This window comes from Moschus berezovskii, chromosome 11, assembly GCF_049115385.1.
Source record: "Moschus berezovskii isolate FMDL1 chromosome 11, NW_MosBer_1.0, whole genome shotgun sequence".
NCBI lineage: Eukaryota > Metazoa > Chordata > Mammalia > Artiodactyla > Moschidae > Moschus > Moschus berezovskii.
Window position 1 is genome coordinate 14230114 of NC_142470.1, and position 22374 is coordinate 14252487.

At 54.5% G+C, this 22374-nt stretch overlaps 1 protein-coding gene and 1 pseudogene across 13 annotated transcripts in view; both read right to left on the reverse strand.

Moving 5' to 3' along the window:
• Window positions 1-463: 463 nt before the first annotated feature.
• Window positions 464-6223, reverse strand: LOC129539286 (histone-lysine N-methyltransferase SUV39H2 pseudogene; annotated as a pseudogene).
• Window positions 6224-6353: 130 nt separating this feature from the next.
• The window catches only part of DAB2IP (DAB2 interacting protein), a 211903-nt gene continuing 195882 nt past the window's right edge, over window positions 6354-22374 (reverse strand). For 9 of the 13 annotated variants that reach the window (XM_055400008.2, XM_055400006.2, XM_055400016.2 and 6 more), the window contains 7 exons: window positions 21497-21675; window positions 18571-19474; window positions 17734-17886; window positions 15322-15515; window positions 10165-10252; window positions 9253-9323; window positions 6354-6774 (listed from right to left, as the gene is read on the reverse strand). In XM_055400008.2, the coding sequence (XP_055255983.2) occupies window positions 6615-6774; window positions 9253-9323; window positions 10165-10252; window positions 15322-15515; window positions 17734-17886; window positions 18571-19474; window positions 21497-21675 (1749 nt within the window). In that variant the 3' untranslated portion in view covers window positions 6354-6614. Of the gene's footprint in view, window positions 9324-10164; window positions 10253-15321; window positions 15516-17733; window positions 17887-18570; window positions 19475-21496; window positions 21676-22374 lie in introns of all 13 variants that reach the window. The other 4 variants (XM_088841166.1, XM_088841167.1, XM_055400007.2 and 1 more) reach the window with 3 other exon arrangements.

Below are 22374 nucleotides of genomic sequence, written 5' to 3' on the forward strand. Positions count from 1 at the left end.
GGAGGAGAAGGGGACGACGGAGAATGAGATGGCTGGATGGCATCACCGACTCTGTGGACATGAGTTTGAGTGTACTCCGGGAGTTGGTGATGGACAGGGAGGCCTGGTGTGCTGTGATTCATGGGGTCGCGGAGAGTCGGACACGACTGAGCGACTGAACTGAACTGAACTGAACTGAGGTTGCTTATATGTCTTGGCTATTATAAATAGTGCTTTTATGAACATTGGGAGCATGTATCTTATCGAATTAGAATTATCTTTTTTGGATATATGTCCAGGAGTTGGATTACTGGATTGTATGGTAACTCTATTTCTAGTTTGTTAGGAAACCTCCATACTGTTCTCCATAGTGGTTGCACCAATTTACATTCCCACCAACAGTGTAGGAGGGTTCCCTTTGCCCCATACCCTCTCCAGCATGTTTTTTTTTTTTTTTCACTTCTTGAGAAAGGCATGCAGGCCCTTTATTAATTATAAAAATAATTAAATTTAGTGGCAAGGAAATGTTAAAACTACTTGAAATTCAGAAGATGCAATGTTAACTATTGTGTGGAACATTATCATTACATACAGCTGCTCTAAAGATATATCTTGTTTTTACTGTGGAGACCAGAGGTATTCAGCAGAGATCGCCTGATTCATGTTACCAAGAGGGTCCTATAAAGTGCTCCATCTCCCCTGCTTGGCACTCCAAAAGACCCTCATGGCCCCATGCCCCATCCTTTCTAAGAAGTGTTATCAGCCAGCCATTCTAGAATTTTAGGAAAACTTCAGATACCTTTCTTCTACAAGGTTAAAAAATCTTTTACTGGTTCAGATATCCACCCCTCCTACTGGTCTAGATTGCTTCAAAATATTAAATCAAGCTGTACTTAAATTTTTTTACATTAAATTTTAGACCTTAAATTTCTATATCATTAAGATGCCAATGTTTTAATGAAAGTAGAAAATAGAGTATAATTCAGAATCACCTGTTTGTCTCAAATACAAGTACAAAGAGTTGCAAGTAGGTAAACAGGAATGACAATAACAAAAATAGAACTTGTGTATTTGTCCAATATGAATTAACTCTATTTCTCCATATTCAAGGTGTATGGCAAATTGAATGTTCAGTCTTAGCAACTGTTACATCATCAGTTTAACACTTAAACACTGAAGAAGGCATTTCTCTATATTCGCATAGACTTCCTCTTAAGTATATAGCTGTTGATTTGCAAATAGTTTTCCTTTCATGTTTGGTATCTAACCACTGAATATGTATATTTAAAATTAGTCTATGTGACCCTATGTTCCTCTCTTCAAAAGTAAAGCATTTGGTCAATAGTCTGAAATGTGAATTGTAAATCATCGTCGTGTATAATCTTGATAATATGAAAACAGTCCAAAATACTTTTAAAATGTTAACATTAGAAAAAAACACTAAAATCGTCATAAGTTCTATTTCCTGAAAATTCAGTTGAGGTAACCTCTGCAAGTCACAGCTCCACATTTGCACACAGTTCTGGCCCTCTTTTTGGCTGGGCTGTGGTCAATAGAATCTGAAGATACATCTCCAGAACCTTTCATTTGATAATCAAAAGTGAGTTCTTCTCCAGCATTGATAGTTCTTGTGGAAAATAATGCTATTCGGGGAAGACGGGTATCTAGGTTATCAATGAAAACATTGAACACCTGAAGGTTTGGGTCACAACTGTGATTCACAAAATGAGACACATTTCCGTATCAGCTGCATCCACTGTGAATTCATCAGATTCATAGTCCAGATCAAAGAGATATGTGATTCCTTTGTTGTCATATAACTGCCCACGTCTCTCAGCTTCCTCACTGGTGATTGCCTCTCCAACATATTCCATGACAAAACTCATTCTTTTAATCTTCACAAGGGTTTTTACACCCCAGCCACAGCCATTGCTAGTTCGAAAGATGCAAAGTGAATACTGTGTGCCTTTCTGTACGATCCTGTTGGGACAGTCAGGTCCACATGGACACCTTGAGTTGCACTCGTAAATGGGGGTACCATTTTAATTTGTTGATTTTGATTTGTTGATTTTTATTATAAGCCAAAAGAACTCCAGCTTCAGCAGGACGACATTTTTCAAAGAAGCAATCTGTGCATGAACAACCAAAGGTAGCTTCATTTACTAAGCTGATTCCAGGAGCTGGTTCGTATTCATTAATGTAGTAGAAGTCCGAAGGGGGCCCCTCTAAGTCCACAGTATTTTCAACAAAAATCATTCCTTTGTGAGTCTTCCTTCTGTTGAGTTCATCCTGCCATCTCTGCAGGGCTATCCTTTGTTTAGCCTTCTTTACAATGTATTCAGCAACAGCAGGTTTCAAGGCTCTGTGATTTCCTTTTAGAGTTATTGCTTTGCATTTCTTTACCTGAGATAAATAATTATGCTTGTCATTAGAGAACTGCTGAAGTAGTAATGGGCACTTGAGATTTTGCAAAGGTTCCCAAGTATTTGTAGAATCTGGCCATCCTTTCCATTTTACAGGATAATATTCCATATCCTCCTGGTGCCTCGGCCCCGGCCGCCGCCATCTTGAGGAGCTTTCATTCAAACTGGCGCGGTCAGACGGGATAGCTCCTCCAGCATTTGTTATTTGTGGACTTTTTGGTGAAAGCCATTCTGACCAATGTGAGGGGATACCTCATTGTAGTTTCGATTTGCGTTTCTAATAATTAGCAATGTTGAGCATCTTTTCATGTGTCTATTGGCCATCTGTTATGTCTTCTTTGGAGAAACGTCTACTTCTGGATCTTTTGACCATTTTTGATTGGGCTGGTTTCTTTTTGATATTGAGTTGTATGAGCTGTTTGTATATTTTGGAAATTAATCCCTTGTCAGTCACATCATTGGCAGATATTTTCTCCCATTCCACAGGTTGTCTTTTCATTTTGTTTATGGTTTCCTTTGCTGTACAAGAGCTTGCTAGTTTGGTTAGGTCCCATTCATTTATTTTTGCTTTTATTTCTATTGTCTTGGGAGATTGACCTAAGAAAACACCACTATGATTTATGTCAGAGAATGTTTTACCTATGTTCTCTTCTAAGAGTTTTATAGTGTCACATCTTATACCTAAGTATTTAGGTGATTTCTAGCTTATTTTTGTATATGGTGTGAGTGTGTGTTTTATTGATTTATGTAGAGCTGTCCAGCCTTCCCAACACCATTTGCTGAAGAGACTTTTCTCATTGTATATTCTTGCCTCCTTTGTCTAAGATTAATTGACTGTAGTTATGTGGGTTTATTTCTGGATTCTGTTCCATGGAGCCATATGTCTGTTTTTGTGCCAATACCATGCTGTTTTGATTACTGTAGCTTTGTAGTATTGGCTGAAGACTAGGTCTCACTCCCATTTTCTATTTCTGGAAGAATACTTCAACTTTGCATTCTGTCACTCCCATTAGATATTTTAACTTTGGAGTATACAAAAAATCTAATAGCAGCTCTTTTGTGATCTGGGTTTTTTTTTTTTTTTTTTAAAAAAACATCCTATTCTTGTTTTATCTACCTGCTGCTGCTGCTGCTGCTGAGTCGCTTCAGTCGTGTCTGACTCTGTGTGCTCCGCCGTCCCTGGGATTCTCCAGGCAAGAACACTGGAGTGGGTTGCCATTTCCTTCTCCAATGCAGGAAAGTGAAACGTGAAAGTGAAGTTGCTCAGTCGTGTTTACTCTTCACAACCCCATGGACTACAGCCTACCAGGCTCCTCCATCCATGGGTTTTTCCAGGCAAGAGTACTGGAGTGGGGTGCCATTGTCTTCTCCTTTATCTCCCTAAGGATATTATATTTTGGTGGAGGGTTGTTTTTTAATGTTCTTCTCTTTCCTACATTGTATCTATCTCTTTTCTTTGGCCGGTTGATTTGGACTCTTCCTTGAAACTTTTTTTTTTTAAGCTATTATATTTGCAAATAGGGGAGTTTGTTAGGAATAGTGAAGCAAAGGCCTGGGGAAATTCATATCTAGTCTCTTTTATTTGTTGGAAGCTTTGCTGTCTGAGGGGTCCTGGCTGTCTGTGCTCTTTGTGTGTGTGTGTATGTGTGTGCGCGCACAAAGGCTCAGTACACACTGATCTGTGCATGTCGCTGTAGGATGTTGGAACAGTGATACAGTCTTTCTATTGAGAAACATGTGGAGCTATTTTCTCTGAAGCCAGTTTTTCCAATGAAGAATGTTCCAGTCATCTATCTGGGGGACAGATGCCTAGTCCTGGGCATTCTGGGAGCCTTGCAGGTGCTGGTGGGCTGGGTACTCTTGAGGGCAGCTCACTTCATCCCTCCCCACTTTAAGACCTGTATCTCTGAGCTCTCTGTTCTGCCTGGTGTCCCCATGTCTGGAGCCTACCTGGCTCAGTTCCTCCAGGGGATGTCCAGCTTCTTACAAGATGAGGTGGCAAAGAAGATTTTTTTCCTGGCGGTGCAGAACACAGGGAGAAGACTGGAGTCTGGTTCCCTCATTTCTAACCTGGTACCCTTGCTTGAGGGTTTCCCAGGTGGCTCAGTGGCAAAGAATCCACCTGCAATGCATGGATTTGATCTCTGGGTTGGGAAGATCTCCTGGAGAAGGAAATGCCAACCCACTCCAGTATTCTTGACTGGGAAATCCCAGTCAAGATCCTCTGTCACCAGGACAGAGGATCCTGGTGAGCTACAATTCATGGGGTTGCAGAGTGAGACATGCCATAGTGACTAAACAACGACACTTGCTTGGCCCCCCATCACGCTGGGGCCCCACAGGACTAATCAGTTCATTTCTGGTTTATCTCTCTGCTAACTTAGTCAACGATCTTTCATCTTTCAGCTGCTAAAGCCTTTCAAATTCTCTTAAATACTGCTCTCTCCTTCAACATTAATTCTGACCTGATGAGTGATAATCTTTTTGGTCCTTTCCTGTCAGTATAGTGGTGCTTGCAGAGGAAAAGAGATGAATGCATGTCATCAATATACCTTGTTTAATTAGAAGACTATTTCTCTTAAAAACCTAATCTTACTGATTCAATAGTTTTTGAACTTTCTGATAGAAAAACCAAGTAAACATTTTTTTAGTGATCTCTAGTTTTATTGCTTCAAGGTACAAAATGTGGCCCAAACTGTTTCTTTGACCGACTTTCTGAGGTTTTCCTATCTCGATGTATGCAGTCAGCTTTGGGTAATGTTCCAAGTATACAGGAAAGAAGGTGTGTTCTCTCTAGGGTAAGAGGTTGATGCATTCCTGCTTATTAAACTTTATTAATTATTAAAATCCTCTGAATTCTTAATGTTTCCTTGATCTGTCATAAACTAATACTGGTGGTGTGTTAGTCTCAAATGCAATTGTGTTTTTGTCGATTTTTTTTCCTCTTGCATTTCTGGCAGTTTTTGCTATCTGATGCTCCTTAATCCACATGTGGACGTTCATGGCTCTTGTAGCTTCATTATAAGTGCCTCTGTCAACATGAAAATTTTTTCTGTTGCATCTATTGCTATTTCCTTGAATTTTGTATTTACAGAGCATCGCACCAGCAGAGGGACCAGGGTCAGCGGTGCAGAAGCACTGAGGTGGCCCATGGTGGTAGAGGTGTGACAGGTAAGCCAGGTGACAGAGGGCTGGGAAAGGGCAGCAGGTGGAGACGGCAGGTCCCTGTAGACAGCACACTTTAAAAAAACGTCTGAGGGAAGAAAACCTTCCTGGAGCAGGTGATCAGCAGGCGGAGAGCTGGTGTTCTAAATGCTGTGAGCGGCAGGGGCTGAAGAGTGAGCGCAGGGGTGCTCAGCTGGCAGTGAGCCAGGGCAGAGGGTCACTGTGGTGCCCCCCACCCCTGCCCCGTGGGGTAGGAGGATGGCTCTCAGAGCAGCAAGAGCATCTTGGCTGGGAGGTCTGCAAAGAAGTACCATGGTGGAGAACAGGGCAGGAAGGCCTCGCTGAGAGGGCAGATGGGAACCCAGGGGGCCTGGTCTGAAAGGGGAGTGTTTCTTTCTCCTGTAGTCCTTACCTTGTGCAGGTACAGCCAAGGGGCTTGGGTACTGGCTTGTTCCCAGCAAAGGCCCTGGGTTCAGCCTTGCGGGCAGGAAGGAGGTCACGCACTGGGGCTTCTCAGGTATCAGAGGCTTTTTTATGTCTAGTTCAGTCAAAACCTGCTGGTGACCCGGGACCAACCTCCTTCCTTCCTGGAGCCAGATTACAGGGGCTGGGGCAGATTTCAGGTTCCAGGAAGAGACCCCAGTCCTCCTTCCCGACCCTCAACTGCCACTGGGGTGAACCAAGTGCTGGGGTCCCCTGGTACAAACAGTGTCAGTCTATGACTCAGGGGTCACCCCTGGAAAAGCTCGAGACACAGCTGCATGGAGAGGCAAGTCAGGCTTAAAATAGCTAAATAAATCTTTAATATTTCTAATTGCAAATGTACAGAAATTGCACAGCCACACAGTCTTAGAACACCAACAACTTTCTCTGTACATTATTACATAGTTAGAGTCGCAGCTGGAGGGAGGCGCTCTGGCCAAGACTCCAACGTTTGCATTTTTTTCCTTTTCACATACTTACAAAAGGCGGGGCGGGAGGTGGAGAGGGGCTAGGGGAGGTGGGGGAGTGTGTAGAAAAAGAGGGGCTGTTTCCCTGGGGTCTGCCTTACGCAGACGGATGGGGTGGGAGGGGCTGAGAGGTGTACGCCGGGGCAGGTGCTCTGCAGGGTGGGGGTCGCCTGGAGCTCTGCCCTGGGGTCCCCACCCCCATTCTGGGCGGTTGGAAAGAGTCTTCACTCATAGGAAGTTTGGCAGTTTCCTTCACCCTAAACATAAAAGTTAGGCGGAAAGTCAGGCCTCTCTGCTGGCAGGAGAGGGCCGGGGGAGAGCCTTCTCTGGCGGCGGTGGGGGCGGATGCTGGGCTCAGGACCCCCGCCCCAGCTCACCCCTCCCTCGGGGACGCGGGTTCAGGGTGACCCAGGAGCGGGTGCACATTCCCCAGCCACCCAGACAGCACGCTGCAAAACCCCAACCCCCAGACCCCCGACCTCTGCCTCCTGCCCAATACTGTCCTCTAGATTAAAAATAAAATAACAAACCGCCGGAGAGCAGCGGTCCCGGGCAGCCCTCGGCAGCACCAGGCCTGAAGGACTATGTACAGCCATTGGGTGAGACAGTTACATGACAGTCAAACACCGAGAACATTTACAAAAATCCTCAGACTTGCAGTTCAGATAAAAATCTGTGGAGTCTGTACACTTTTACAGTTTTTGCACTAAGTAGATAAGGCTCTCGGCCTGAGAGCTCGCAACCCAGGCCAAGGGCCACCAGCACCGGCCTCTGGAGCCCGGCTGTGCAGGCCCTGGGACCCTCCCCCTGTATTGCTAAGAGGCGCTCAGTTCAGTCCGAGGTCGCTCAACGAGGCATCGGCGGGAGAGGGGTGGGGGGCGGGTGGGGAGGATTCGCCGGGCAGCGGAGGGGTGTGTTGGAACCAGAGGCGGCTGTCCCTGGAGCCAGGCCCTGCCTATGAGGCCAGAGGAGTGGGGCAGGGCCTCCACCAGCCACAGCCTGCCTTCCTGAGGTCTGTGACCTTTCGGGGGGTCCTGACCTCTCCCCACCAGCAGGTCTCTGGGCTAACTGAATTGCAGGTTCCACCCCAGGACGGGGTGCAGTGTGGTCTGAGCCAACCACCCCCTGTTGCTCCCCAACTCTGGGTCCTGATGGAGCGGCTCCCACCCCAGAAGTAGGAAGGGGTGTCTCCTCAGCTTTCCCACGGCTGAGGGCAGTCGGGGTGGCTCCTGGCTGCGGGATGGACACCCCAGCTCTGGCCCCGAGATTCCCCAGGGTCAGGGGTGGGAACAAGGATGAGAGACCCAAGTTCCTGCCCACTTATGTCCCGCAAGGGCAGGAGCAGGGGGGCAGTGGGGAGGGCCCACAAGCTACAGAACAGCCTGGGGCTGAGGGAAGCCGGCCCCAGCCGTGGGTGGGCCCCTCCCCTGTCTGCAGCGCCTGGGTCCTCGGCGGGCCCGGGAGGCAGAGGCTGCTGCACGCACGGGGCGGGTGCAGGCTGCCGCGGTCTTGGAGAGGGAGCAAGTCTAACATCCTCCAGGGCCGCTATTTCCCAGGCAGTGCGCGCGCTCAATTTAAAAGGCCCCTGTGTTCCAGCAAGCGAGCAAGCGGGCTTTTGTTTCTAATGCATACTGTGAAAGGAAAAAAAATCACAGTTATCCACCTTCTCAGGGCCCGTGGGCACTTAGAATTCTTTTTCTAACCATCCACCAGAAAAGCTCAGCCTGTCTCTCGGGAGGGCGGGGGGTGGGGTGGGGCGCGCCTGCTGGCCACTCCCTGCGGGGCCACCGTGTGGGCATGCGAGCTCTGGGAGACAGCCGGCTGCCGCTACGGTGCCACCCGGGCCAGCTCTGCCCAGATCTTTGGCTTCGGGGGGGGAGCCCAGCACATCAGCCTGGGCCCCCGTGGCAAGTGAGGGAGGCTCTGATCTTCCCACGGGTATGAGGGCCCAGAAGGAAGAGCTGAGATCCTCACTGGATCTATAGACTGTCTATTTGACAGACAGGAGGGGGCGGGCCGAGGGGCTGGGGACAGGTGTGGGGGTGACGCCTTGGGTCCCCACAGCCAGGAAGGGGCCCCGAGCATGCAGTGGCAGGTGCTCAGGGTGGAGACAGGCGGGGGGACACAGCACTCTGGCAGCTCCATCCTCCCCACCCTCCGCCTGCCTACGGACCACCCTGTCGGCTTCTGGAACCACAGGGCAGCGCCTGGCTGCCCAGGAGTCCGGGGCTCCTGGGAGTCGAGGGGAAGCCACGGCAGGAGACCCCTGGCTCTCCAACCCTCCAACTCTCCGGGCGGCTCCCCCTGTGCGGAGGAGGGGTGTGTGTGTCGGGGGTACATGCACTCAGCCAGGTCAAGGAGGAAAGGGGACGCGCACCAAGTTCAACACCCAAAACAGAGACGCTGCGGCAGGCCCCTGACCCCACCAGGCCCCTGACCCCGCGCCAGGCTGCGCCCACTCCCCAGCCTGCGCCCAACTCGCTTCTCGGGGGAGCGGGCCGGTGTCCCCCGCGTGCGCTGCATCAGTCTCTCGCGGCTCCCTCTGCGGCCGCCTCCTGGGCCGCGGGTGCGGGGGAGGCGAGCCTCGGCCTCCGAGCCCCCGCCCTGGGCCGCCAGAGTCCTCCCCTCCTCGGGCAGATTAACAATTGCTGCTGTTTCGGAACTCGCCGTTCTCAGTGATCTGCAATTTGGTGGGGTTGGTGGGGGAGAGGCCGTTACGGGCTTGCATGCTGTACCTCTCTTTGAGCTGCGTCAGGGCACTCATGAGGCGCGCGTTGGCCGCGTCCAGTGAGGCGATGCGCTTCTCCTGGGGAACAAACAGGGCGTCAGCTGGGGTTGAGCCACGGGCTGCTGGGCCCAAGGTAGGGGGGCAGGGTCCGTGCTGGGAAAGGGGTCTCCCCGGAGCTGTGGCCACCTACAAGGAGAGCGGGGAGGGAGGTGGCCCGGAGGACACACCCCGAGGATGCAGAGTTCCTGAAGCAGGGAGGGGCAGCTCGCCCTCATGGAAGAGGACCGTGCACAGCCCGCCTTCCTCGTGCCTCTACCTCATTACCTGCTTCTCACCCCCACGAGTGGCCCTAGTGGTGTTGTGTACCAGCTCCTAGAAGCCCCAAGGGCAGGCACCCTCACTCGTGTGCGTGTGTGTAATACAGAGGCCACAGTTCCCATCGGCCGGTGCCGTTTCCTGACTGAGCAAGGACTGGGCCTGGAGAGGAGAAGGGCACAGACCTGCATGAAGGACACCGGAAGCCAGTCTCTCAACTGTCTTCCCCCCTCAATGCAGGTGGGAAGCCAAGGGTCTGAACAAGAGCCCCCTTGCTCCCTCTCCCCAGCCTCTGTCACCCCAGCCTTCCCCATTCCCCTCCCAATAGCTTCTACTCTGTTCAGAACACCTGGTGAAAGGTAATACCTAACTAAGTTGCCCAAGCAGGGGAGGAGCGGCCCCGCCCTTTTCAAAGCCTGTCCTAGTGAGCTTGCGGTCCACTGAGAACCTCGACTCTGACTTTGTGGGGCAGAGATCCTGATCTCCTACCCTCCTGTGCTTCTGCAGTGGGGCATGGCTGAGGATGTGAAGAAGCCAAAGCCACCCACTCCTAATCCCAGGTCCTCTAACACTGGTGGCTGTCCGAAAGGCCAGCGCCGCACACCTGAGCATCAATGATCTTCTGTTTGGAGTCTACAGCTGCTTGCATCTCTGCGTGGTCCTTCTTCAGCTCCTCCTCCACCGACATCAACCTGTTACCAGAGACAAGGACAGTCAGGCCGGCATTTGGGGGTGCAAGTGAGGGGGTGAGTGTGGGGCCTCGTGGGAACAAGGCATCAGACCCTCGCAGAGGGGGCACACTAGAAGAGCCCCTCCTTGGGCCGCAGACTCACCTCCCACACTTGCCTGGGACGGAGGTAGCCTCCACCACCCAACACGGGCTGAGTGTGCTCCTTCCTTACATTTCACCTGCCCCAGATTCTGTCCCCAGATCCCCAGAAGCCCCTGGCGGGGCCCCCTTCTGACGTTCCTCCAGGAGCTGAGGGGGTGGGGCGGGTGTTAGATCCTCACGCACCCCAGGGCCGGGCAGTGGTGTCACATCGTACGACCTGCCGTTTGAGTGGGGAACAGAGGCCCTGCAGGGCTCTGGAACTTTCTCCACCCACTCTGTATTCACTGAGGCTGCACCAGGTACTCGAGGTGGCGGGATGAAGCCACAAGGCGCAGGGGGACAGCAGCTACCCTCTGCATGGAACGCTGGGGAGCCGTGGGAACAGAGAACGGGAAGCGGCTAACCATCCTGGAGGGTGGGGTGCAGGTGCACCTGCTGAACGGGACACCGAAGGACAGGCAGCGGCTGCTGGCTGGGTAAACGAGCTGGGACGACATGAGGATCGCGATGTCCAAAAGTTCAGGACGAGGGCCAGTGTGGGCCTGCTGCCAGCGGCTCCCGCCCTGAGACCACTCCTGGTCTCATCCCGCTTCTCTCTCACACACCTGTCACTCACTGCTGGTCACTCCCAGCTCCCGCTACACTCTCTGGGTCTGCCTCCTAGCTCCCTGGCCACTGCTCTGGAGACGCCTTCTCCTGTCTGCCCTGAGGATCTCAGGCTCCCCAGGGCTCTGCCTCAGCCCTTCATTCTTCCTGCTCTACGCTCTTCTCAGATGAGTTCACTTACTGCTTTATTTGGGCTTCCCAGCTGGCTCAGGGGTAAAGAATCTGCCTGCAATGCAGGAGGCGCGGGCTGGAGCCCTGCGTTGGGAAGAATCCCTGGAGGAGGACACAGCAACCCACTCCAGCATTCCTGCTGGGAAAACCCATGGACAGAGGGACCTGGTGGGCTACAGTCCATGGGGCTGCAGGACGGCCTGGCAGGACTGAGCGGCTGAGCACGCCCAGCTCTGCCTCTGTCTCCTCCCGTGGGACTCACACAGCATTGAACCCCCAGGCAAGCACCGAGTCCCTCTCAGAGCAGACACACAGGGAAGTCAATGGCACAGGGGCAGGTACCACACAGGACCGTCATGAAAAGCCAGTGGGACTGGGGTTGAGGAGGAAGGGCCGTGGGATCCTGCTGAGGTCGGGGGTGGGGGTTCCTTTGTCACAGGAACGTAAGGCACTGAGCAAAGCCTGGGTGGAGAAGAGGAGGTGGAAGCAACGGAAGCAGTGGGGGAAGCTTCTGTTCCAGCTGTGCTGGAGTAACAGGCACTGGAGTTAACCTCCTGCCACAGAAACACCAAGCTAGGAAGCGGAACAAAATACATGCAACAAAGGTTTCCAGACACTGAAAAGCAGGCGGCGCAGTACAGCACGTGGGAACAGGTGAGGGGAGCCCCGCCCACTGCTGAGAGTGTCCAGGCAAGCAAAGGACGGAAGTGATCACAGAGAGTCAGGATACCTGGGAGGATGGGGGTTGGGGTGGGGGAGGATGGGAGGGTGGCGGTGGGCGTGGAGAGGAGGAAATGCAGAGAAGACCCTACCTATCTCCTGAGGGGTCCCCTTGGGGCTTTGGCTGAGAACTGGTCTGCATGCTTATGAGAAAAGAGGCCAGAGCCACTGGGAAGGAATACACAAAACTACCCCTAAAATAGTTTACGATCCTTCCAGGCAGTAAAAACACTCCTGTGTTAGTAAACACAGTAGAATCCCCAGAAGGAAACTGCCTCAACAGCAGAGCCAGATTAGCTCTGGACTAAAGACTACCCAAGATCCACCCCAACAGAGCTTACCAATAAACCTCGAAAGAATCAAACAGATTCTTTCAACTTCATTGTGTCCCAGAACAAAGATCCCAGGTACTTAAAAGAACACAGACATCCAGCAGCTACGTAAAAAAAAATCACAATGTCTGGCATCTAACCAAAAATCACCAAGCATGCAGAGAAGTAGGAAAACATAACCCTTAACCAGGAAGAACATCAATCAAGACAGACCTGGAAATGTCAGGTGACAGGATTAGTAGACAAGGACATTAAAACAACTGTTGTAAATATATTCTACGTGCTCAAGAAAACTGAGGAAAAGCATGAGCAGGATGAGAAGAGAAATGGATGGGATTTAAACCAAACTGAAAGTTTAGAGGCAAAAAATACATCTGAAATGAAAAATTGGATAGGAGTAACAGATTATACACTGAACAATGAATGAACTTGAAGACACACTGTAACAATCTAAAACACAGGAAAAAAATTTTAAAAATAAAACAGCACCAGTAGGATGAGGGACAATATAAAGAAGACTAACATACATGCAATGAGAATCCCAGAAAACAGCCTGGGGAGGCAGAACCCTATACCCACAGATCCAAGAGCTTAACAAACTCCAGAGACATGAAGAAAACACGTTAAGGCACTTCATAATCAAATTGCTGGCAGTCGACGATAAAGAAAAAAATCTGTAAATCAGCCAGAGGAAAAGTGATATCAATACATTAAGTATAGAGGAACAAAAACACTATCACAGTCCCTGCTATGTCAGGGAAAAATCTTGCCCACTGCTGGTTTTGGTAAACAGAAACACCATGCACATTCTTCTAAAACAGCAGAGGCACACAGCTGTGACAGACATCCTACAGCCTGCAAAGCCGAAATACCTATCATCCACCCCTTACACAAAGTTTCCAACCTCTGCCCCTCATGCAGCAAGATACAGCTAATATGCCAACAAAGGAGGTAAGATGGAATCATAAAAAGAACTCAACCTAGAAGAGGGCAGGAAAAGGAACAGATGGTACAAAGAGAAAACAAGTAGCAAAATAACAGGCTTAAAGATAATTATATTGACAATTACATTAAATGTAAATAGTCTAAACATTCCAACTCAAAGGCAGGAACTATCAGATTAGATAAAAAGCAGCAACAATAAGGTGTCTGTGATAGAAACTCACTTTATGAAGTGAGTGAGGGACACAGCTCTGTTGAAAGTATAAGGACGAAAAAGGATATAACGGGCTAATGTCAATCAAAACAAAGTATCCAAGGGGACTTCACAGAAAGGAATATTATGAGGGGTAATTATGAGGATATTATGAGGAATATTACGAAGTGATTTTATAATGATAATGGGGTCAGTTCATCAACAGCACATAATAAGCCTAAATCTGTATGCACCTAAAAATAAAGTTTCAGTGACCATAAAGTAAAAAGCAACAGAAACGAAAGAAGAAATAAATCCATAATTACGATTAGAAACTTCAATATCCTTTTCTAAATAACTGGCAGAAGAGTAAATAAGCACACATCAAAACCACTAAAGACACGGAAGGCCTGAACGACACTATCAACCAAAGTGACCCAGCCGACATTTACAGCAGGGCGGAAACACACCGGGAATGTTAAGTGGGCCACTGAATTCAGGAGAAGGTGCATCCCTCAGAGAACGGGGGGAGAAGGAAGCAGTCAGGTTGGAAAGTGTTTTCTTTTTTGGAATCACACACAGGAAGCGTGCCAAGAGCAGTTGGCAGTTAAGTGAACAGTGGGTTCCTTGTCACCCCGGTTACAGGCCCTCTGCTCATGCTGACCATGTTATAAAGAGGAAACCCACAGGGAAATCGAGTAAACAACAATTAGGAGCAGAGAAACAGGTAGTGTAAACAGGAGGAATTAAGGAAGGATTTTTTTACAGTGGACCAAGCATGAGGCCAGGTTGGGAAACATCATATTTACTGCACACCTGCCAGATCTATGCTGAGGAAACTAACAGGTAAAGGCACACTGTCTCCTCGCGCTTGGTATTACTGCCATAAAGAAGGCAGCTACACCTGGACGACACTCCCTGCTTACAGACAGGGGCAGAGCGGGAGAGAGGCAAATCAACACGGAAATGAAGGTGAGCCGTCAGTGAGGGCGACAGTCAGCATTAAAGTCACTGGTCCACCTGGAAATCCTCCTGTGTAACCCACAGGCAGCTTGAAACTCAACATCCCCAACACTGGCCTCCCCTCTCCCCCTCCCTGCCCAAACCGCTCTTCTTCCAAAGGTCCTCATCTCGGTAACGGGCACCATGACACACCTGGACGCTCTTGCTAAGAATCAGGGCTATTTTGTCTGCTTCCCTCCTCTCACCAGCTGCATGTAACTGACATGTATTCCTACTTCCCCTGCCCTGGACTGGATGCGTCCTCACTGTCTTTCCTGGTACCGCCTCCACCCAGCTTCTAAACTCTCCCGTGAGTGTTCACCAAGAAAATGTGACTCCCCATGGGGGCCCCAAGGCCCTGTGCACGCTGCCTCGGCTGACCTCGCTTCTGCCAGGCCACCTTTATACTCCACCGCCAACGCACGCTGGACCACGGGGGCGCCCTGCACTCCCAGCTCCCGCCGTCCTCTGGGCTGGTGCCACGCAATCCCCGCCGCCTCAGACTCTTCTCCGCACTCAGCTCATCGAGGCAGCTGAGCAGCCTGTCCCTGGGGTCCAGGGCCTCCTGGAGGGCAGCGGGTAGGTCTGCCCCTCCGTGCGTGTGGGGCTGGGGCCGGGGCCGGCCGGCCACCCTCACCCTCTGATGACGCCCTCGCCGGGCCCGCCGCCCTCACCTTCTGATGACGCCCTTGCCGGGCCCGGCCGCCCTCACCCTCTGATGACGCCCTCGCCGGGGCCACCTTCACCCTCTGATGATGCCCTCGCCGGGCCCAGCCACCCTCACCCTCTGATGACGCCCTCGCCGGGGCCACCCTCACCCTCTGATGACACCCTCGCCGGGCCGGGGCCCTCGCCCTCTGATGACGCCCTCGCCGGGCCCGGGGCCCTCACCCTCTGATGACGCCCTCGCCAGGGCCGCCCTCACCCTCTGATGACGCCCTCGCCGGGCCCGGCCACCCTCACCTGCTGATGATGCCCTTCATCTGGAGATCCTTATCCTCCTGCTGCCGCCGCAGCCGCTCCTCGCCCTCCTCCAGCCGCGCCTGGTACTCCAACACCAGCTTCTGGGTTGTCTCCTCCTGGCACTTGAACAGGGTCTCATACTCCTCCAGCTTCTTGGTAGAGATTCGCAACTTGTCCTGCAGCACTGCCAGGTCCTGCCAGGAGGGCAGCGTGCCACGGACACAGCACCCAGGACAGAAAGCACAGGCTCATGAGCCCGGTGGGAGGCAGCCTGGCTCGGACGCCCCAGCAATCATCACCAGCCCAGCCCAGTTCACACAGCGCGGAGACACCCAGGGATCCCGGCCAGAGCTGGGGGTACGGGGTGAGACCCAACGCCTGGCCCCTGCCCAGGGCTCTCCCGCCCCCAAGCCTGACCTACAGCTATGAGCGGGATGAGGACTCAAACCCACATCTCACAAGTGAGGGTCCTGAGCGTCTCCTAATAAACAAAGGTACACCTGTCCTTACAAAGGTAAACAAAGGAAATCAGAGCACTTTGAGAGGTGGGGGCTCTACAGGAGGGAAACTGGGGTCCAGAAGGGACGTGAGCCAATCACGTGGGGAGGAGGGTGACTAACGGAGTGAGAGGCTAGCCTCCCGGCCTCCGTGTGACCCTGAAGGCACGGCGAGTCGCACGAGTGCAGGGAGAGTTAAAGGCAAAGTGGCCCAGCGCCCCCGGGCCTGACTCAGCCCGCACTCCCAGCCTTTGTGGCCCAGCGCCCCCCGGGCCTGACTCAGCCCGCACTCCCAGCCTTTGTGGCCCAGCGCCCCCCGGGCCTGACTCGGCCCGCACTCCCAGCCTTTGTGGCCCAGCGCCCCCCGGGCCTGACTCAGCCCGCACTCCCAGCCTTTGTGGCCCAGCGCCCCCCGGGCCTGACTCAGCCCGCACTCCCAGCCTTTGGGGAAGAGGAGGGGTGTGTACATTAGCAAGAGAAGCAGTGAGCCAGCAGGCCGTGTGAGCTGAGTAGAGGAGGAGGATCAAAGGGTTGGAGGTGGGGGGTGGGGGCCGGGCGCCCTGAGAATCCAGAGAGTGGGGAAGCAGGAAGGGCCTCTCCTTGGGTCTCCCCTCATCAGTGAAGGGTGGCCCAAAGATCAGGAGATGGCAAGGCTATCTCCTGAAACAAAACTGGCCCCAGGGGAGAGCCCAGCTCTGGGAGAAAAGGCGCATCACGGGTCTTCTGCTCAGAGTGGTGTCAGAAGGGCCCTCCCTGGCACAGGCAGGACTGGGTGTCCAAGGAGTTCGAGGCAACTCCAGGATCTGCCTGCCAGGGTTAAGAGCAAAGAAAGTATGAGAAACAGCAGCTCCCTGGGCCAAGGAACAAGGGAAGAGAAAACGCCAGCTGCAGCCTGACCCCTGAAATCCTTCAAACCATCCCTGTAACTCACACGTGGAAGCGGGGTCTCAGAAAGTGCTCCCCAGCCAAACTCCAGCTCTGGGAGCACTGTGCCCACGTGCCCTGGTCCCCTTCACGAGATAATGGTGGAAGCAGGTGGATGCGGTGGACCGAGGAGGGGGATGGTGGAGGCGGTGGAATGCAGCATGGACATGGACCCGGCCCCAGGCCGGTGGGAAGGAAAGCAAACACCCTAACTCGGGTGCCCTCACGTGAGAGGCTGCGACAGGCTCTCCCGGGGCCAAGAGGACTGTGGGCACCCACGGCACGTAGGCAAGTGGCTGCTGTTCTGCAGGGCCTTGTGACAGTATGAGCTTTGGCCTTCGCGAGGAGGTGAGGGATCCAGGGCAGTTGCCACATTAACTAGAAGAATTTTGGAGAACGGAAGCAGCCCACTGCCCACTAAATGCTAGATGTAATCTAGGGCTGGGGTTTGGAGGTTTTAGGACCGATACTTTCCTCTTGGAAGGAAGAAAACACCTCCATGGCCATCTGACACCACCGCCCCCTGGCTTCCTCTCCCAGATCCTGGTGGAGAGTAGGACGCAGAGCCAGGCCACGGGCAGGGACCGACCCAGAGCAGAGGGTCCTGGCGGCGTCCCTTTCCTGCTGTCTCCTCTGCCTCTTGGTGCACGTCTCGGTCACCCCTGAGTCCCAAGTCCTGGATTCTCCGCAAGTCCCAGGTACTCAGAAGCTCGGCTGCCTAGTCACCAAGGGAACGTGCCTCCTGGAATCTGATTCAACACAGTTCCTGGGCAAGTCTCATGTGCAGCCCATAGAGGAAACTTCAGATTTATGCTAAATCCTCAAATTCCCCTGACTGCCATCCTGACGTGGGCCCAGGGGTTGGGAGGGGACTGGACACGTACAGGAATGAGCAGGGCCCTGAATTCAGGGCTTGAGGGGAGACAGAGTCCTGCCGGCCGCCTCGGGGAGGCAGCCCGCCCTGCCCAAGTGGCCAGGGCCCGGTTTTTACCTTTTCCGCTTGGCTGAGCTCCTCCTTACTCCTTAGCCTATCCCTGTGCGGGGGATCTGGGCCCAGGCCCTCGTCTTCTAACAACTGTGCGTTCATGGTCAAGAGCCAGGCAGCCGTGCGGTCCAGGGCATTGGGGCTCACGGGTGAAGGGCCCTGCGATGAAACACAGCTGTGAGGGGCCGGGGTGGGGGGGCGGGGAAGGGGTGGGGAGAGGGTGGTCCCGGGTGCAGCACAGGGCATCTCTGATGCAGCCCCCGGCCTGGGGAGTTTCACCTCCTAGACGCAGCCTGAGGCCATCACAAGCCGGGGGTGGAGGGGAGCCTAGCTGAACATGGCTTCTCTGCTACCTGGGGGAGAGCCAGTGGGCTTGCCTTGGCAGGTCGGTGTCTAACCCAAAGAACCCATAACTCTGTGCAGAGCCCTAAAGACCAGCTCAGAGCAGGAGAGGGACCAGGGGCCAGGTGGACTCCTACCCTGGGTTGGGCTTTACCAGGCTTTGGAACTGGAGATGGGCAGACAGATCCCTCCCTCTTTCTCCCTGATCCCAGCTGCCTCTGGGGAAACTGGCAGAGGGACCCCAAGCCACAGTGAAGCTGGTTCACAGGATTTAGGCAGGGACCACTGGGGCCATGTGGTGGGCGGTGGGGGGGTGGGGGCTGTCACAGGAAGTAGCTGGTGGGATGGGGCCGAGTGTGGCATCATTCAGCATGGGATGGCAGCTGGGTGCGGGTGGAGATGACGTGACCCGGAGGAGCAGCACGACGTGGGGGATCAGCCCGCCCCCACCCGGGGGGTTGGCCAGAGCCCGGCCTGCCCTCTCTGCCCGGCAGCACTGACCTGCTTGTGCACAGCGCGAGGCTTTAGCTCGGGGCTGTCGCCCTTGGAGGACGAGGACTGTTGCCGCAGCCGGGCTCCGGGCCCAGCCCAGTCGGGCGAGGCCGAGGCCAGTGTCCCGCTTGAGGGCCGTGGGTACTGCAGGGTGCTGAGCAGGGTGGGTGGCGTCCGGCCGCGGGGCGCAGGTGGAGGCGGCGGGGGTGGCGGCGGCGGCTGGTCGATTCTCCGCTGGGGGCCGGCACTGTTCTGCCGTGGCACCGTGGGCTGCCCACCCTTCTCGGTCAGCGACACCTGCCGCCGTGCCAGCTCCCCGGGGCGCCGGCCCAGGTCTTCGGGGGCGGTAGCGGCGGCACTGCTGCTGAAGCTGCCCAGCTTGGCGGCAGCCGCCAGCTCTTCGCTGTTGCTGTGGGAGCTCAGGGAGCTGTGGCCCTCGGATCCTGAGTCGCCGAGGCCGCGGGGCGACAGCGGCAGGCCAGCCGCCATCTGGTACACAGGATTCTGGAAGGACAGCGGTGCCAGGAGCTGGGGCCGGCCCGGCGCGCCCTCCGACGTGCCCGGCGTGGTGGGTGTCTGGCCTGCCCGCCGCACCGTGGCCAGCCCTGCCAGGCTCACAGGGGCCGCCCGGGCTGACCACCCGGCCACCAGCTGAGTCGCGGGCACCTGGCCATCAGTGGCGAGGGCGTCAGGGCCCGCCGGGGAGCCCGCCTCCCCGTCCAGTGCGCGGGAGTCTTGGAGGTCCACCATGGACAGGCTCTTGCCGCCGTTGGCCATCTGAAGATCGGGCTCGTTGGCTTCCGAGTAACTCGAGCTGCGGGCAGGTGAGGGCTGGACCCCGGAGGACCTTGTGACAAAAAACAAGTCCTTGTTTTCGGGGGTTGGAGACGGTAACCGGGTGAAATCTATCAGACTGCAGGGAGACAAGCACACACAGGGAAAGAAGGGGGAAGAGAAGAACTGTGAAAGCGGCCCAGGCGGTCCCGACCAACCGAGAGCCCCGCCAACCTGCCGCCCCGTGGCCTGAGCCAGGGAGGGGGGAGGGGGGAAGGGAGGCGAGGCAGGGAGGGGAGGGGAGAGGTGGGGAGGGGGCGGCAAGAAGGGGAGAGTCCCGGGGCGCAGCTGCGAAACCAATCCCCAGCTACCGAGCCTGGCAGAAGCCACCCCCAAGGCACGGGGTGGATGGCTGCTCCTACACGGAACCGCTGCACAGGGGCCCGAGCTCCCAGCACCAGGCCAGGCTGCCTAGCAGCGGCCCTTTCCCTGCTCAGTGCGGCATCTTGGGACAATAGGTTCTGGGGCCTGGGATGTTCTGGAAAATTCCCCTGAGCTAAATCCAAACCCATAACGCAGTGGCTCTCTGCTACCCAAGGGTCCTGCACCGGGAACGATGACTTCAAAGCCACGGGGGGCTCCCTCTGCCTCTTCCCTCCCGTCCCTAGTCAGGCTGCTCACCAAAGTGGGGGGCCTGTGCTGAGAGAAGCCTCCACCTGCAGCCTCCTACTGCCACCCCTTGTCTGACTGGCAGGCGGGGGCTGGGGCTTCCGGCAAAAAAAAAAAAAAAAAAAACAAGGTATCAGAGGAGGATCCTCATGGCGTGACTCAGGCAGGGAGGGTCTGCACCTGCAGCCGTAGACCACATCCCCAACCCTCCACCCCAGTCCTCCAGCCTCTCCCTGGCCCCTTCCAGGAAAAGCCAACTCCTTGGAAAGAGGCAGGAAACCAGGTGGGCTTTGGAGTGAGGATCGGGGGAGCTGAACAGGCTCTGAGTGGGCTGGAGGCAGCAGGAGCCTGGGGCTTCGCTGCGGGCTCAGAAAGGAGTTGGCTTAGCCTGGGATGGAGCGGGAGTGCCAGTCGGGGGTGATGGAACAGGACAGGGCAGGTTGTGGCCACTCGAGGCCTGAGAAGTGGATGGGGAAGTAGGCAGAATCAGGAGAAACCCAGACCAGCCCTGGGCCTGGGTCGCCCTTCACACGCCCAGGTCAGCTCTCCTGACCTCTTGACCGAGGTGTGTCCCCACTTGAACTCTTGTTTTGCCTCACTTGGCAGGTTGTAGGGATGGCCCCTCAAGACACAGAGGGCCTGGGGGGAAGGGGCATCAAGGTCTCTGCATCTCTGGCCTCCTCCTGGGCCTCTAGTCCCTCACACCACATCCCCAGGTCCTTGATCTCAACGCCCTCGCCTGCTAAGAGCCTGCCGCTGCCGTCCCCACCAAATCAGAGCCAGACAGCGCCCAGCTCTGCTGCTCCAGCCTCAGCCTCGTGAGCCGGTCCAAGACGGTCCTGCTGGATGAGGGGAGTGTTTGACCCCAAGTACAGGTGGCTCACTGTAAACGCTAAGGTCCTCGTCTTGACGTCAACACTCGAGAACATTCTGCCTCCCCCTCCATTGTGTATTGACAGGGCACTCGTCCCAGCACTGGGCGTGCAGAGTGGGAGCCGGGCCTCAGCATCTCTCTAGTTTCCAGGGGTTCCCAGCCTCTACGCCTCGCGGAGTCACCTGAACTCCTCCTGAAAACACATCCTGGAGCTCCACTTCCAGAGACTCTGGTTCAGGCCCTGGAAATACTAGCTCATACACACACAAAAAGTGACTGTGACTAGTGCTGATTAGGATCAGTAACTGTTCCTCAACAAAAAAAAATGTCTTTCTCCAGGCCTTTGTGCTAGTCTCTCTACCTAAAATCCCTTTTCCACCAATGGAAATGCTACTTTTCCCAAGCTCAAAACTATAGCGCTACCTCCTCCAGGAAGCCTTCCCTGATTTTCCCCCAACAGACTCTTACTCCTTAGGACCCAAGCAACACCCTGAGTCTCATTCGGCTTGTTTCATAAGCACCAGTATAGGTTTCCTCCTTCCCAAAGGAGACTGCAGATGGGTGCTGCCCAGCCTGTACCCGCACCCCACCACACTCAGCACGCCTGGCGGCTCTTACCCAGAGAGGTCATTCTCGATCACCATCTTCTGCAGCCCGGCCGAGACGCTGCTGCTGCCGGAGCCGGGCGTAGACGCCAAGTCGTTGGTCCCTGCAAGCTGCCCACTGCCCGGGGTGCTCAGTGCTGTGTGGACGTCCCTCAGGATTCGAGGCAGAGGCCCCAGCTTGGACACGATGCTCTGCAAAGACAGGGCAAAGGGGGCAGGTGTGAGCCAGGGGGGCCACCTGGGGAGGCCAAGTGCACTGGAGCAACCATGTTCCAAACCACAGAGGAGCCAGTCAGAGACGCAGGCTCGGCCGGGCCTGCAATCAGATTCAGTGGGTCTGGGAGGGGTAGGGAGCCCAGAAACGACAAATTACATTTTTATCAGCTCCCTGGATATCTCTGGGACAGGGGCAAGGCCCACAGGAAGACACACTAACCTAGTCCAAGCCTTTCCCCTTGGTCTGTCCTGCCTCAGTGACCCATAGAGAATCCTGCACTTTGCTCCCCTACGTCTCCCCATTGAAGAGGCTTCCGGGGCAGCCCCCTCCCACGTCACCTACTTCACAGGGCGGGCTGAGGCCTGACCCACTTCAACACCCGAGTCCCCGAGGCAATGGCCCAGGCACAGAGCAGGCACTCCTGCTCACCTGTCAGACAAACAAGTGACCAGTCGGGCAGGGGGTGGTGCCTGGGCTCGTCTGAAGCCCACTATCCTGGTTTAGACCGATGGTGGTAAAGCTTCTAGGCCAAGCGGGTAGGGGGTGGGGGGACTCTGCTTTCATCTGGCTTATGTCCTGGCTTCCACCGACAGCGATGCGCAGAAAGCAAGCATGAAAACTCATGTGGTCCACAGAGGGGAAACGTGAGCAGCAAACAGCTCAACTTTAAATCC